The sequence below is a fragment of the Melopsittacus undulatus genome, chromosome 2, assembly GCF_012275295.1.
Source record: "Melopsittacus undulatus isolate bMelUnd1 chromosome 2, bMelUnd1.mat.Z, whole genome shotgun sequence".
NCBI classification, from domain to species: domain Eukaryota; kingdom Metazoa; phylum Chordata; class Aves; order Psittaciformes; family Psittaculidae; genus Melopsittacus; species Melopsittacus undulatus.
The window spans coordinates 59,002,007-59,018,051 of NC_047528.1; the positions used below are offsets into that span (position 1 = coordinate 59,002,007).

Genomic DNA, 16,045 nt, shown 5'->3' on the forward strand with positions numbered 1-16,045 from the left:
TGGCCTTCACTGGTCTTCTACATTTAATTAGAATTTAATACTTAGCTTCCATGGAGTCTGGCAACAGACACAGACCTTGAAATCTGTCTCTCTGATATCATGTGGCTGAACACACAGGCACAGAAGTGCTTTTCAAAACAAAGCAGTAGCTCTTCTCTTTGAATCTGAAACAGTGTCCTCCAAGTTATTTTTAGGTGAAAAGGCATGAAAAGCAAGTGAATGAAACCCAAATGTACACAGATTTTAAAAACGTTGCCTTACGAACACAGTATAAATCTTGTCATGCTAAAATTATGTACCTAAAATTTTACCATTGAAACAGACACATGCAAACATCGTTCTTACCCTAAGAAAATCCTTTAGGAATCAAGTTTATAGCCATGTACATAAGATGGCAGTGCTTATTATAACTGCGAGTTGCTTTATTTGAAGCAGCACAAGAAAGCATATGCAGCAAGCTCAGCAAATGCTAAGCAGATCCCCAAACCAAAAGCTACAAGGAATTTAAGTTAATCTCTCTTGTTAGTATGATGGCAACAGAACACGTGCCTCTGGGCACTACATCAGCAAATTAAATTGCCTGAGAAGAGGGCCTGGATGCTGTTGTTTGAGCACAAGCAAGTGGTTATATGCACGCCAGAAACAGCTTGTCCCAGGTGAGATTCAGCTTTCTTTAATGGTCATCTTGGTCTCTGGAAGCCACTGAGGAATTCTGCTGGCCTGGCAAGCTATTTGCAAAAGGACCAGTCAATTTTCCTGTCAGTGTTGGTCTCAATTTGAATACACTGTGAGTATCTTGTATGTAGACAGTGGACCACATGAAGTCTGTTTAAACCCCTGACTTCTCTGTAGTCCACAGAATTTTGCCTGAAAATGCTGAAAGGAGACTGTAATTTTCATGAAAGCCAGGCAGCCAGCCAGTATTTTAACCTATTTTTGGATTTCAAAGCTGATACAAGCATTATACAGAGAATATCCAGCATGTGTTTCTGTTATTCAAAGACAGCTTACTGGGCTGTTCTTAATTGCTTCCATATACTGAAAAAATCAAGAAATTCCACAGTTGCACTGAGGATTATGGAGAAATGTGACTTAAAAACTTTCTCAAATTGCCAACAAAATAATAATGTCTAAACAGAATATTCAGATACAATGTAATAGGTTTATTTTTTTTTAAATCCAATTTTTAAAGGTCCCTTTTTAAACAAAACAAGAACAAAAAAATCAACACAATTCAGAGGGCTTATCTCATTTACCATATTCTTCCCCACTCTTCACTTATCATAACACAAAGCAGCAACTTATATTATTAGTGCTCATATAGTGCACTTATATGAATTTTGATTTGTGTATTAAGCTTTAAATACAATGTATTTTCCGTGAGCATTGCCCAAAGAGTACACAACATTACATTTCCAAAGCGTATGTTAAAAGAAAGGACAAGAAATGTATATCTAAGACAGTCAAACTCAAATATTTTTGACTTGGCAAATTCTATAACAAGTAACAGCAATTTTAAACTGCGTACAAAGCAGAACAATGCCAACATGCCTCCAGTCTGTGAGCTATGGTAAAATATCAAGCGTACGTATAAAGGAGAGAAGCCGAAGGAAACTGCCACAAATTCAGAGCTAACCTGAGCACACCCAACTGCAACCGAACAAAGGCAGCCCTCTTTTCCACTCTATAATGCAAAGAGCCCAACAACAACAAAAAGCACTTCTACACTACACAGGAAGTGATACGATTAACTTCTTCCAAGTCTGCGTTTTTCAACAACTCGTCCAGAAAAGGTGAACATCTAATTATACCAAACAAATGTACAAACTATAAAGTCAGAGAAGCTCCAGAAGATTGCCACTTTCAACCTTGCATAGTGATAGCTGGCATTGATATTGCTACCATAGCTTCAGCAGAAGATATGGAAAAGTAAGATCTTCGCTTCTAAGTGATGCACATATGTAACATTTTCTTCACAAAATACCGTTAAACATTGTTTTAATAAAACAGCTCTAAAAAGGGAAAGATAGTGTTCACGTGCTTAGAAATAAAAAAATACAAAACCAGAACATTCCGTAATAATAATAAAAAATAATAAACAATAAACATTCATCATAACAGCACCTATTTTATCACTAAGTAAGCCCCATACATGCAACAAACTACAACTATTGTATAAGGCTGTCAAATTAAAAGATTACTTTTCATATAAACAAAGTGTAAAAATAGCAATAAACTGCGATCTTCAAATTTAATGCTATGCGAGGATTTTCTCCCCTCTGTTTCATTTGGTAGCAATTTCAATATGCGCTTGATACAAAGGTCATCACCTAGGAACCGTGATACAAATACATTGTGCCTAGGACAGTATTGTCGTATCTCTGTTCAACCTTGACAGAATTGGAATGCTCAACAACACTACTGAGCTCAGGGATGCTTTCAGCAGTATCCCCAAACCCATGATAGTGTCCATAGTGCAAAGTATCTCCAGGGTCTTCCACCCATGAGGGCCGGTTAGAAACACAGCTGCTAGGGCTTCCATTCAGATGGAGAGATCCACACATTTCGGTGGAGTTATTCATGGCTTTTTCTGGTTCCTCGATGCCATTACTGGTATGAATTCTATGCCTACTGGGAGAAGTTATTCCAGGAATTATTCCATTAGGTGTTAAACACTCCTCACGCCTGGCATCCATCCCACTGAGCTGTTGTGCGGTGGTGAAATCCAAATGTCCATTGATGGCACATCCATTTGTCAGTGCATTCAATATGGAGCTACTGCTATTCATATCTGCATTAAGAAATACACCTGTCACCAACAATTAAGAATAGATCGAAATACATCCAAATGTCTCCACTATACTCCACTGATTTAAAAAATGTTTCCATACACAGCTTTGAAAATAATCTATTCTTTCTTTATTTATAACAGTATAGGTAGTTCAAAGTAAGGAGAGTTGACCAGTAAGCTTGTAGCATGGATTCTTATGTTGTAAATACAACTATCTATCTACATTCAATATGCAAATATGCCTATATTAATCTTGGCAAACACAACACAAACTTCCCAGAATCTTTTTCATTTAACTGTATAAAATAAGTAGCAGACAACATTCTGGGCAGTGTTTTGAAAGGCAGAAATAAAAGGCATCTTTCCACCTTTACTGTAATGCACTCTTGGGATGAAAGAATATGTGCATACAGGAACTGAGTTATCTGTGAGAAGGTAAAGGTTTTCTTCTACTATTTTTCAGCTGTTATTTATCTGTGGCTCTTTTAGTGATAACTCACAATACAACAGATGCTGAAATAGGTCAAATAAAGAAATGTTATGTTGGGGTGCTCGTATAAAATGTTTTGAAGTTCCTTTATTCAGAAAGTTCTTCCATTTATCTAGCTAGAATCTGTACAATCCACATGCAAAATGCCATACAACAGCAACAGCAGAGTGCACAGAAGACTAAAAAAGATTAGAGCAGGAAACAAAATTCTAAAATGTGCATGCAAACCCCCACAGAAAACTGTTTTAAAGCAATTTCTCCTTTGAATTTAATAGTTAATACAATGGTCTTTTATTTCCATAAACAGTTTTCATCAGTTTGTCTGAAATATATGGTTTTGCAGTGGTACTCAAAGTACTAGCACAAAAAAAATGGGTGATATATTCTGCCTTAAAAATGCCTACCAGTAAAAGACATCAAAAATGCACATCTATATTGGTAAAGATGAGCAAGGCAAATGTGGAAACTACAGATATATATGATGACATTTTAAGATTTTACTTTCTGCTATTATTCTTGGATACTTGCACATATGTTTATGTACACATAAATGCATAAACCTATGTGCAAAATAGGACTGCATTTACTGCGTATTTCCTGTTCAAGCCAGTTAAGTCTGTTGGTAACTTCTCACATTTGCAGAACATTGGGTTCCTGTTTATAATGAGTACCACTGTTTGACAAGAAGCAATCTGAAGTTTTGGTTATTATTCTTTTGCAAGGCTATTATATGAAATATGGATTAGGATACTGATACTTCACATACAGCAATACATAATGCCAAGAAATGTGTTTGATTTGTAACTCACTGGATGTACTCACTGCAGTTTCCTGTTTAGTCCCTACACAAGTTAAAATAACCATATCAGCTGAACTCAGTAACCATAAATTCTTATTGAAAGTGGAAATTAAAAAAAAAACAAAACCCCAAACCCATCAAGGCATCAAAGCTAATATTTCAGTGATGAAAATGCACAGGAGGAAATTTCATATAGTGTTTATTAACTGAAAAGTGCAAAATTTTAACTGTTTAAAAATATATTCTCATAGGCTGTCTTTGCCAAATCAAATTTAATAAAAATGGCACTACTGTTAGTTAATAGGCAAAAGTAGGTAATGAATAGTCTAGTGATAATTGCAGACTGTTATCATGTTAAAAATTAGCACCTATAGTAATAAGAGCATATTTATGAAAGACAATAATTTTTCCATAAATAAGAACACTTAGTAATTATCACTGGAAAATACCATAGTCTACTTCTTAAGTACTGATTATATATATATGTATGTATTTATTCCTAATATATTAAAATATCTATTATCATTCCCTTTGGTGAATCTGATCTATGGTACAAAGCATAAACATGTTTATCGCAGAACAAATTAAAGAAATTAATTTCTGAATGTAATAATGCACTGTCATAGTAACTCCATGCCTTTACCTACAAAGTGCATGGAAAAAGCTGATCCAAGACACTGAAACTTTATACACATCCTGGGGTTACCAAAAGCATCTTAACTAAGCAGCCCTTAAAAAAAATTAGAGCATTAATATTCACTAATACTGGTAACACTTGGACTGTTTCATGAGGATCAGTACGAAACACAGAAACTTTCCCAAGATACATTAGTTCCAAATACTAGTTACAGTATTTGTGTCGTCTTGTATTTACACAAAAAAAAAACCTCATAGCAGAATCCTGCACTTAGGTTACTGTGTCTAAACGAATTCTGAAAACATGGTATATGTCTCAACTATTCTTTATAGTATTTGTTGAATATAGTTTTGTGGTAACATATGTTATTTTCAAAGCTATATAAGCACGAGGATGTATTTCCTTATGAAGCCTTCTTGGCAATTAAACCTATTTAATGGAAATTAAAAGAATAATTTACATTATTTTTTGATTCTTACCTAAAAGTCTAGCAACTAAATGCAAGGCACAACGTAATACAAGCCTCTGGTTAAAACTGAAACAGCCACTGTGGATTTCTGCTTATCCGAAATAATAATGAACTACTAATAAACCTTCTCTGTAACCGTTACAATATATTGTGTGAACAGCTAATTTCCGATACCTACTAAACCCCCAGTATAATGGGTGTTACATCAATACAGTATTTTTCAAGACTCTAGACAGCAATGTGCAAAAATAAAAGACTAAGTTTTATACTTAAATTAAAAATAAAATGCATATTGATTCTTGCAACGACAAGGAGTTTGCATTGCAGAAACAGTGTATATTTCAATTTCTTTTGGTCCAACAGAAGTACTCTCCTGTTGTTTGGTGTCTTCAACCATTTGAATGTTGTTGCAGTTAACAGGTAACTGTCCACTCCCACCTGATACAACAGCAAACTCTCTATCAACGTGCATATTGTCAGCATCGTCCTCAACTCCGCCATTCGTCATTGGTATTAAGCCATCGAAGCTGTAAGCTGATAAAATAAAATCACATTTAGTCACTGGTGTAACTTGAAAACTCAGCCAACAAGTACTTCAACTATTAAAGCAAAAAACCTTTTACAAAGAAATGTGAACTGTTCACATTTGAAAACTTCTGACATGTTTGAAATTACAAATACAGAATAAGTAAATGCTAAGTACTTGCACACTCTAATTCCTCAGAATGGAAAATCACCAGTGTATCTATCAGATTTTGCAATTACATATCAAATAATTATTAGTCTAATATACTAATAGATTGAATAAAGAGTAATTTACGTTACTCATATTCAGGCTTTACAGCTACTGTGCCTGACAGTCACGCACAGTTTCAACCTCACATTTGCGTCCTGTCAGTCTGGACTGCTCCCTCCTTTAATGCCAAGGGCCATTTTCCAGTAACCCACCCCCTGGTCAAACCAGACTGCTCCAGGGATCCCTTCAAGAGCTGAACAAACATCTGTTTTCCAAGAAAAGCTGGCAGTGGTTAGACTGCCACGGGAAATGCTTTGATAAGCAAGATGTGCTTTGCCTCACTACTTCATATACCTACCACCCAAAGCCTTGCTCCAGTACTACCCCATCAGACCCTGCACTGCTCTCACACTGACATTAACACACCTTTCTATACACACTGCACACACTCCTAATGCTACGTTATAAACAGCTACTGTAGTAGAGGGCAAGTCAGCTGTCATTACCTTGGGCACAACAGACGTTTTTGTAAACTGCTTGTTTTTAAAGAACCTTAAGCAAGAGCTAAAGTGTTTCAGGGCCAGAGATCACATAGGGCTTAAAGGAAATGCAGGCCCTTGGATCAGTGAGCTTCAACTCTCCCTGTGCCAGGAAGAAAAAGGCATTTTTTGCAGTTACCTAGAGGAGTATCAAAGTGCAGTTTTATGCTGGCCAATTCAAGGGTACACCTGGCAATACTCTCCATCCCTACCTCACAAAGAACACAAAAGCAGCCATGCTGGAACTTGTGATATTGTGATACAGTCAGCCACTGGTTGTATACAGCAGGTCAGCACTACATGTACCACATACAGGACAGAGCAAATGCCAGGCTGTCAAGGGCCATCAGCCAGAAGGGCTGGGATTAGGACTGCCACAAACACAGCCACGTGACTAGCAGGCCCAGCGCACACCATCATCAATCACCACCATCATCATCATATTTGACCCTGTGCACCACCCAACCAGCCCAGGGAACAGGGTGAAATTCCTGGAACTGGTTTCAGAAAAATTGATAGAAAATCTAGCATGTTTCTAAACCAAAATTAAAACCTGTTTGTGCATATCCTGAAAGCAGTCACCAATTTACTTAAGTTCAGCTTCATCCTTTGGAAGTAATTTTTGTAATACAGTTGAATGTAATCAGTTTCTATCACAGTGTGACATGTATCAATGTTGGTTAATTTTGAGGCTGAAGGATTTTTTAATACTATGCACACAATAGGAGATACATATGTGTGCATGTAAACAAAATTACACAAGTAACAGCCATGCACTTCTTAGTTCAGCTACTCCAGGACAAAGGGTGAAGCATAGCTGAAGTATTTCTCTTCTTCCAACTCTGCTGCCTACAGGTTCATGTGAGGGGCACATACTGTGCCTGGTCACAAAAAGCGGTTTTTCAAAGCAGTGACTGCTCCAGTTTGGGGTATGGCCACCAAAATCTGACTCTTTCCTGCAAACAGAGGTTGCCTGCGTTCTCTCTGAACACATGTAATCTCCTGTGTAAATAGTCTTTAAAGGACAACAGAATAGCATGATTGTGGGAAAGGCAAAATTACCACAGAATTGGGCTTGTTTTGTAAAAAGGCTAGCTAAGCACAAAGATGGGCTCTCATTACTCAGCCTTGCTGTTTACAGAGTGCTTCAAGAACAGTGATTCATTCTCACTCCAATAGACTTTTTACACTGATTTGATAGGTATTACTAATGCTCATGTTTTTGAGGGCAGATGCACCAGATTAGAAACTTCAGCTTCACAGCTGGGATGAATCTCTTAATTGCTTTAAAAAACCTTCAAGCAATGCAGCAAAGTTTTTGGCTTTGTTTGCAAAGGTCTTTAAAAAAGTTATACCAGTAAAAATTTCAAGTTTCACCTACTCTGCTTTTCTAACACCTCTGCAGCTGCTTAGGAGATCTTGTTAACTGAAACATGTTGTCTATTTTTTTTTTGCTCAGTGTAACTTTTCCACTGTTTATGCTGAAAGGTAACAAAGATACTGTGATTAAATGACAACACAGAGAAGAAAAATAGCTAGCCCAGTGGCACTCTCACAGACTGTGGGGAAATGTTTCCAACTGACTAGATCGGAGCAGTTTTCTGAATCTAGAAGAGACTGCTGGTTATGAACATTTGTTAGGAATAGCTCTTCAAAAAAAAGGTATGTATCTTTGACCGCAAGCAGCACCTCCCAGGAACAGAACATGAATGCATTGATGAAATCTTTCAGCAGCTGTTACAGGCATTTGCATACTTGTGTATGCTCTCTCATTTTATGTAGCTATTTAAGGTTATTCCTGAAAAGCAGTCCTGCATTTAATTGCATAGGTGCTCTTCTCTATCATGAAATTACTTACAGTTTAGACCAATTACATCCTGTATTTCCCAAATTGAAGTAACACATCCCATTTATGACTGGCTATGGAGTACCCTGTTAAGGCCTCAGATCCCGGTATCTCTATCTTTGTATGGTGGCTGGATAGCAAGGACTAAAGCAATTACTAGAGTGTCAATATTGATGTAATTTGTGTTGTCCATGTCATATTTAGAAGCATTGTTTTAGTCTCAATTCCCCTCCTGTTATCTGGACTTAAGCCCATTTTATTTGGCTCACTGACAGTCACATCTGTTAGAACAATATAAACTTTAGCCGAAGGAAGTCTCTCTAATGCTAGACACAGAAAAAGAAATGAGGCCTGCATGCAGAATGGTGCATTCTTTTTAATAATTTGATGGGATGACCAACAGAAAGAAAGCAGAATTTCCATTATTCAAGGTGCTCAAAAATATAAAGGAGGATTCCTTCATATAGCCCCCAAGAAAAAAGGATAGAATCATAGGAGTATCAGGTTGGAGGGTACCTCAAGGATCATCTGGTGCAACGTTTCTTGTCAAAAATCAATAGACAAGATGTCCCAGCACCCCATCCAACTGAATCGTAAAGTGTCCATTGTTGGGGAATCCACCACTTCCCTAGGGAAATTATTGCATGGCTGATTGTTCTAATTGTGAAAAACTTTTCTCTTGTGCCCAACCAGAAATCTCCCCAGGAATAATCCGTACTCATATCTTTGAGGTTGTACTATGATATTATTGCTGGCAGAGGAAGAAGCACAATCCTCAATGCACAAGGCTGAATAGGAATCCTTTGAGGTTCATCCTAGTCTTACCTCCTCCTGTAAGGGATCACTTTCCAGGAACATGATCCTGGAAACTTCAGTTACATTAATGCCACAGATACAACCCTCTCTGTTTGAGAAACCTTTGTGCATTAAATTTCTTTCATCCATCTTATCTAGCAACCGGTTTTTGAATTGTGAATCAATCCCAAAGGGAAAATTGAGTAGAAGCTAATTTCAGCTACTACTCCTCCACATACTATTCTTGGCATCACGTAACTTTAGCACTCTCTGTAAATAGAAATTCCCGAACACACGAAGATGATGACAGGGAGAACTGCGATCTTGTAGCACATAATAACGGTATTCATCTGCTTTTTGTATTGATATGTAACTTAGGTATGTACATGAGTTTGTCAAGAATACTCAACATCCATTCTGAAAGGCTTTAAAAATGTTTATTTTCCTTTCTCAGCAACAGTCTCACCCCCATCCCTTTTACCTCCAGGGTCTCACCTTCAGTTCTAGCCTTCTTTACTCCAGCAGACTCTGAATCTTCAAAGGATCTCTTTCGACTTGTCCCACCACTGAATGGATTGGGACCTGCATTCTGATGAACCCCATTTAAGGTGCCATTGCTATAGAAACGATTCAGGTGACAGTTCTGGAGGTTCAAGAGAAACTGGGCACATTCTTGGAAGCCCTGGGTATGTGCAAGGTCTGCTGCTGTCAGGCCACTGGCATTTCTCAAGCTGTACAATACAAAGGAACTGAATTACACTCATTCATCAAGTCAGCATGCTGCTGCTGCTGCCCTTACTGACTATCTATCTGTTGGTGAGAGAAAATATACACTTAGCAAATTTCCATTACAAAATTAGTTAACAAACTTAGTTTTATAACTAACTTATTTTTTCCCACATATATCTGGCTTCTAAACAAATTTGGAAGACAATGCACTTTTAAATAAAATCAATATACTATGTGACTTAAAAAAAACATCTTCCTATTTAAAGTTCTCAAAATGCTTTACTCTAAAATAGTCTGAAGTATCTCGTCTTTACATAAACTTCAGACTACTTTAAGCCTTGAATTTTATCATCGTCTGCAATCTATTGCTTTAACTTGAGCAAAAGATCAAAAACCCAAAACAAACTTAACATGACTTGGCAATTGTCCATGGCATTCTGGTTTCTAAGGTAACAACATCATCACTATTCTTCCTAACAACAAAATATATACATATATAGGAAAAGATAGAGAGATAAAGATGCTATATTTAGTTATGCTTTGCTTATTTTTTTTTTTCTGGTTTGTTTCTCATTTCAAAGTGTGTGACATCATAAGTGCTGGGACTTGCTTTGTTATTTAAACAGGAATATCCTAATGCATCAAGGAGATTATAAATGAAACCAGGTAGGACAGACAGGGACGTAGACGTTTAATCTGAGAATGTGCTGTATCATATGCAATTACAGAAACATACAGTATGTCTGTGCTTAGAAATACAGGCTAACTTCATAAGGATGTGCATGAAAGCGGAGACAAGAGGGCCAGAAGTCACAAAACTAGATTGTTAAGTGAAAGATTCCAAGGAACATTTCTAAAGTTTTTTTCCACCTTTCCAGACAGATCTAACTGGTCAGAAAACTGAATTTTTGTTTCTTGGCTTCAGCAGTTTACACAACTCTATCAAGTCTATTAAATATCCAGAAACAGACCAGCCAACAGTATAAGAATTCAGAAGATTAATAGACCTAATTCTGTTGAAACTCATATGAAGCAGAAAATTCACTCCAGCTCACAGAAAATAAAGAACAAAGCCCAGATTTGCTTCCTAGATCACTGCAACTTATTTGCTATAAAAATGGGACTAAAAAAATCTTTATAAACTGTTACTGCAAGACCAATTCCATAAATGGATACTGCTAGATCACATAATATTTGGAAGATTAAGTCAAAATACTACAGAATCAGAAAAAAGCATTAGGCTAGATCAGGGTTAATTTCACTATTTAAGTCGTCATTTACTTGGACCACTAGGGAAAATCCAGAGAACAGCGGCCAAGAGAGGTCTAGAAAGTAAGACATTGGATGACCAAAAAAGAAAAAGTTAGACATGAAATCTCAAGGTAGAGGTATTTGTTCTGCATACCTAAAAGATATGAACAAACAGAATAATTTGTTCTGTACATCTAGTGCAGGCACTACATGAATGGGATTAACACGAACAAAGGATATTTCAGTTTAGGCATTAGGAGAAAGCTTCAAAGTATAAAGTCTGCTGAATCTCCAGTGGGTTCCCTTCTCCCTCCTCCTTTTAAGAGCAGATTATCATTTCAGAAATCCTGCAAAACAGCTGATCCTTTCCTACACTTCAACTACATGGCCTGCTAAGGTCCCTGCTAACAATATTTAATGTGTTTTCAGTAGTTCCAATTTGCTTGTGTAGCAGACGGACACAATACAATGCAACTACAACTTAAGAAACAGAAATGTCAATATAGCTATTTTGGTCAAATAGAATAGCTCAGTTCTTGGAAATTTAAGTTCAGAGCCTCAAGAGGACAGTAAAGGAAATATAAACAGGAGCAAATTAAAGATATGCAAAGATAAAAATGGCCAAAACAAGATGGTGTTGACCAACCACCTAATTTAATTAAACATCAAGTAGTAACTAATTTTATCACTTAGCAAATGTTATTGGACAATAACTCTGCTTTGAAAAACGGATTGCAAGACAGACAACAGTTAGGTCACCATTTCCCAAGGAATGTAAATATAAGTTGCCAGAGGCACTTGGGAGATATACAAACTAAGATGCAAGTGTGTAAGACTGCATGACTGAACTCCAGGAAAGAAAGGTTTCCCAGAAACAAAATAAATGCACTTGAAGTTAGTGTTTGCCAGATTTTAAAATGTAATGACCCTTCATATTTTTAGATGCTTGATATTTTTAGATCTGTCCCCACTTCTTCCCAAACAGCTTACTCTTAATGGGTAAACAAAGACATACTTGTTCTACAGGATTATTCTGGAAGCACCACATAGGTTTTCAAGGGACTTAAACACACTGGATACAAGAGTCTTGCTTCTGAGAGTTTAGAAATGTCTCTCTTAAAAATCTGAGTCTGAATTTAGCCTGTCAATATCAAGAGAATTTCCTGTGTTCAGAAGTTAGTAATGAAAACAAAAGAGAGGATAAAAAAAGTCTAATCAAATGTAAGGAGATTACAGGACCTAGATAAGTAGGAAATGGTTGGCAGACTGCTGTGAAAGGGAACATGACTACATTAAACTGGCTTGCATTCCAATATTAAAGGAAAGGAGAAGCTGGCAAAATGGTAGAATCTCTTTGACTTCTGACTTTCTCAAAAACAGGCTAGAAAGATCTACTCCTTTAGCTGGTTTGTCTAGCCTTCTCTAGGAGCAAAAATCTATCAGTGGGAATGCAACAGGCAACAAGAGCTAACCATGCTATACTAGCTCATCATAATGAAATGAATGCAATCCAAGAAAAAAAGGCTAAATAAAAAAAAGCTTTTAAAGGGTATCACAGTTTTACCAGACCAGAATAATTTTATGCATTTCCAAAATATGTAGAAATACTGCCACCACTGTGAGGAACCTGAGTGCATAACAAAAAAATACAGTCCTTCTAGTAAACCCTGGCATACTTCAATGAACATTAAGACATCTACTAGACCATTCTTTAAAAGTGTTACTCTGGACTTGAGTAGAACTATCCTGCTATAGATAAGCAGTAGTTACAAAGAGCTGCGAACATCCATTACTAGATGTGCAGCATACGGTCTACCTCAAATGCTGTCAATGACTGAAAATGAAGCAGTTACCTCAGCTGACTCCATGCATTAAGAATATAAATGCCATTACTGTAAACACACTCCATTACAAGAACGAAAATAGAAATGGTTCACTGCCCCAGCTATACATAAAACAAAAAGGAGTTCACTCTCTTATGTGCAGTTCCTGTGCCAGCCCTTGGTTATGAGCTGCACTTAAACTCTCAAGTGAAAAGGAGGAAAGAGTAACTGAAGATTCATTTGGCTATTAAGTAGACTATACCTGCATGACCTGCATGACTAAAAAAAAAAAATAGAATAAATCAACAACCAGGAAACTCAAAAGAGGTAACCACTATATTTAAGTAAGTTTTCAACTACTTCAATTATTAGAGCTATTCCTTGAAAGATACTTCACTTCCCATAGCTGCCTACATAAATAAAAAGTATTTGACCAGGTAAAGGATGTTATAACTGAATGTAACTTCAAGACCTGGACTGTGAAAGGCAACCAGAGGGGGAAAAATAATTAAATCATTGGACCACATGGACATAAATATCTCAGAATTTACTCTCCCTTGGAAAAGAAGAATTAAAACCTTCTTTTCCACCCATCCTTTGTTTTCTTAATAAGTTAAAAATTCCTCCAGAACTAGCTTTGATTGATCTTTCATCCTAAACACCTTGAAGTAGTGGAAGCTCCAAAGAAGCTCAGAGTGCATTGATTTAAATCTTCAGGCAACCTGTCCTTTTGTTACTGCTCATCATACTGCAAATATGACAGTTCTATTTCTGTAACTGCATTACTCAGAATTTTAGAATAAGTAAGGCAATTTCCTGTTCTTTTGGGGTTGTTTTTTTTTCTGGGGGTGGGGTGGGGTTTTTCCCACAACAAAGATGCCAAACTTGAGGACAAGCTCATTTCTTTTCAGTATTTTTCTCTAAGCAAGGCTACCTAACTGACCCAAGACTAGGCAAATAGAGAGCTACAGACTGTATTTTCCAAAGATGATCTTCTGAAGGAAGCAACTACCAGTAAGAAAGGTGTGGAAGGATGCAAGAAAGTCTTATTACAGAAAATAAGACTAAGCCTTGAAAAGTTCCATGAATTTTATGATTAGTCAGTATTCATCAACTTGGTGCAGTATTTTCTAAAGGCTGTTCTAGTTACTGTGAAAACAGACAGCTGTGTTCCAAAAACTTAATTCCCTCTCTCTCCAGTAAAAAAAATAAGAATTCAAAACCTGAAGACATCTCTGAAAGTCAGTCCAGCTACATGAATAGGTGTAAAAACTGAAGGAAGGGCAGTGAAAACTTAAGCTCTGAAAATGCCATTCCCTTTTTAGCACCTACTCTGGAGAGGAACATACATGAAAACTTGAACTGACAAACAGGATAAAAATTCCTTACTTAACCTTGCCCAGGACTAAAATGCAGTTTTAGTAAGTGGCCAGAAAACATGTACCTTGCATCATTTCCAAAGGAATTAAAGAATTTGAAAAATGAATGAGTCCTGTTAAGATTCTTTTACTTGGCATATTTTCTTGTTCTGTAGTTTACTCACCATTTCCATTTTTGTTTTACAAAACAAAGTAGAATCATGAAGCATGATATCATTTACCCTCAGCCTTGGTGTAGGCTAAAATCCAGGAGCTGAGAATCACAGACATACCATTTTCTTCAGAGTATAGAAGATGCTAACTCCAAAGCAAAAGACAGACAAATGTAATCAGAAAGATACGTTTTCTTACTATAAAGTTATGCTAAATAGAAAAAAAATCCACAAGGAAAGTTGAGGAAAGTCTGAATATGGATGAGTATAAGTATGTGATCTTGAAGTTCCTTGACAGATGACATTTAACACTTGCATTGTTCTGTACTGACAGGTGTTTTATAAATAAACTCAAAACATGAACTGTTATATTAAGGTTTAAAGCTTTGACTTTTTTATATACATTTATTCACACATCTACAGTGCTTAAAACAACACTCTTAAAACACATTTTTGTTCTTCCGTCAAGTGATGTCCACAAGCAGTCTTCAAAACTGACTAATCTTGGCATGAAGATGACTTTTTTCTGAAATCTGTTTTTCTCCCTCTGGTTGACATCATCGAACTCCCATTGTGAAGCCCCAGTTAATCTAATACGAGTCTTGGTGTCAAATTAAAGCAGCTATAAAGAGGACACTGATGAAGCATATGTTTAGATACTTTCTTCTTTAGAAATGCTCTGTAAGATGCTGGCTGTCAGTGTAATTAAAGTGTTTTTCAGAACCAAAAGAGGTATGTTATCTGACCAAATAGGACTGGTGTACAGAAACATGATGTTAACTTCCAGTTTAGGAGGATGTTTTTGTTATTTCTATCTAACCACAATTTGTTGTTTTGGGAAGTTTACTAAAGGAAGGAAAAAATATCTGAAGCAAGCTCTCAAAAAATATGCAACACACTTCCACTATGATTAAGTTACAGAAAGTAAAAAAACACAAACAAATACAAAATTTAGAGTTGTTTAAATATAAATACATTTGTGTAAGAAAGATTTATTTCAAGATAACTTACAAAATTTACTCTCGGAAAGATTTGCAGAAAGGAAAAAGATTTGTGCTTCTTGCACTGAATTATAAATTATATTGAATTTACTTAGAAAAAACTTGATTCTAAGTTGTTTCAATTACTGGTATTTTTCATACTTATTGGAGGAAAAAATCATGTGTCTAATACATTTGAAATATACTCTCTTCCACTTATAATGTCACATACCTTGAAAAACAAAACAAATGTTTGCTACAAAAAGTCAACAGTTACTCTTTTTTGAAAAAAAAAAAAAAAAAACGAAAACCAAAACCCCAAAACATTCATATATGTAAAAAAGAATCCCCTAAATATTTAATTTTAAATAGTGATTACATTGCCTACAGCTTACTGTGTTTTTGTTAATGCCATGCGACAATCTAAGAAAATAAACCACAGTTTTTGTATATCAATGCCATATCTGTTAAAAAATACTGATCTCAACTTATCTATTGTTAGTTTACAAATAAAAATGTAGATAATTGTAAATTAGGGTAAGCAAAGCATGCAAATCTATAGATTCTATATCTGAATTCCTAGATTAGCATTAAAACCAATCACCGCAACAAATACCTCAACAGTATGC

At 36.2% G+C, this 16,045-nt stretch overlaps 1 protein-coding gene across 1 annotated transcript in view; it reads right to left on the minus strand.

Annotated features, from left to right (window-relative positions):
• Positions 1 to 1,142: 1,142 nt before the first annotated feature.
• Positions 1,143 to 16,045, minus strand: part of ANKRD10 (ankyrin repeat domain 10) — a 37,806-nt gene continuing 22,903 nt past the window's right edge. The window contains exons 4-6 of the mRNA XM_005145919.2: positions 9,598 to 9,833; positions 5,625 to 5,720; positions 1,143 to 2,791 (exon numbers count right to left, since the gene is read on the minus strand). Coding sequence (XP_005145976.1) covers positions 2,331 to 2,791; positions 5,625 to 5,720; positions 9,598 to 9,833 — 793 coding nt within the window. The 3' untranslated portion in view covers positions 1,143 to 2,330. The remainder of the gene's footprint in view (positions 2,792 to 5,624; positions 5,721 to 9,597; positions 9,834 to 16,045) is intronic.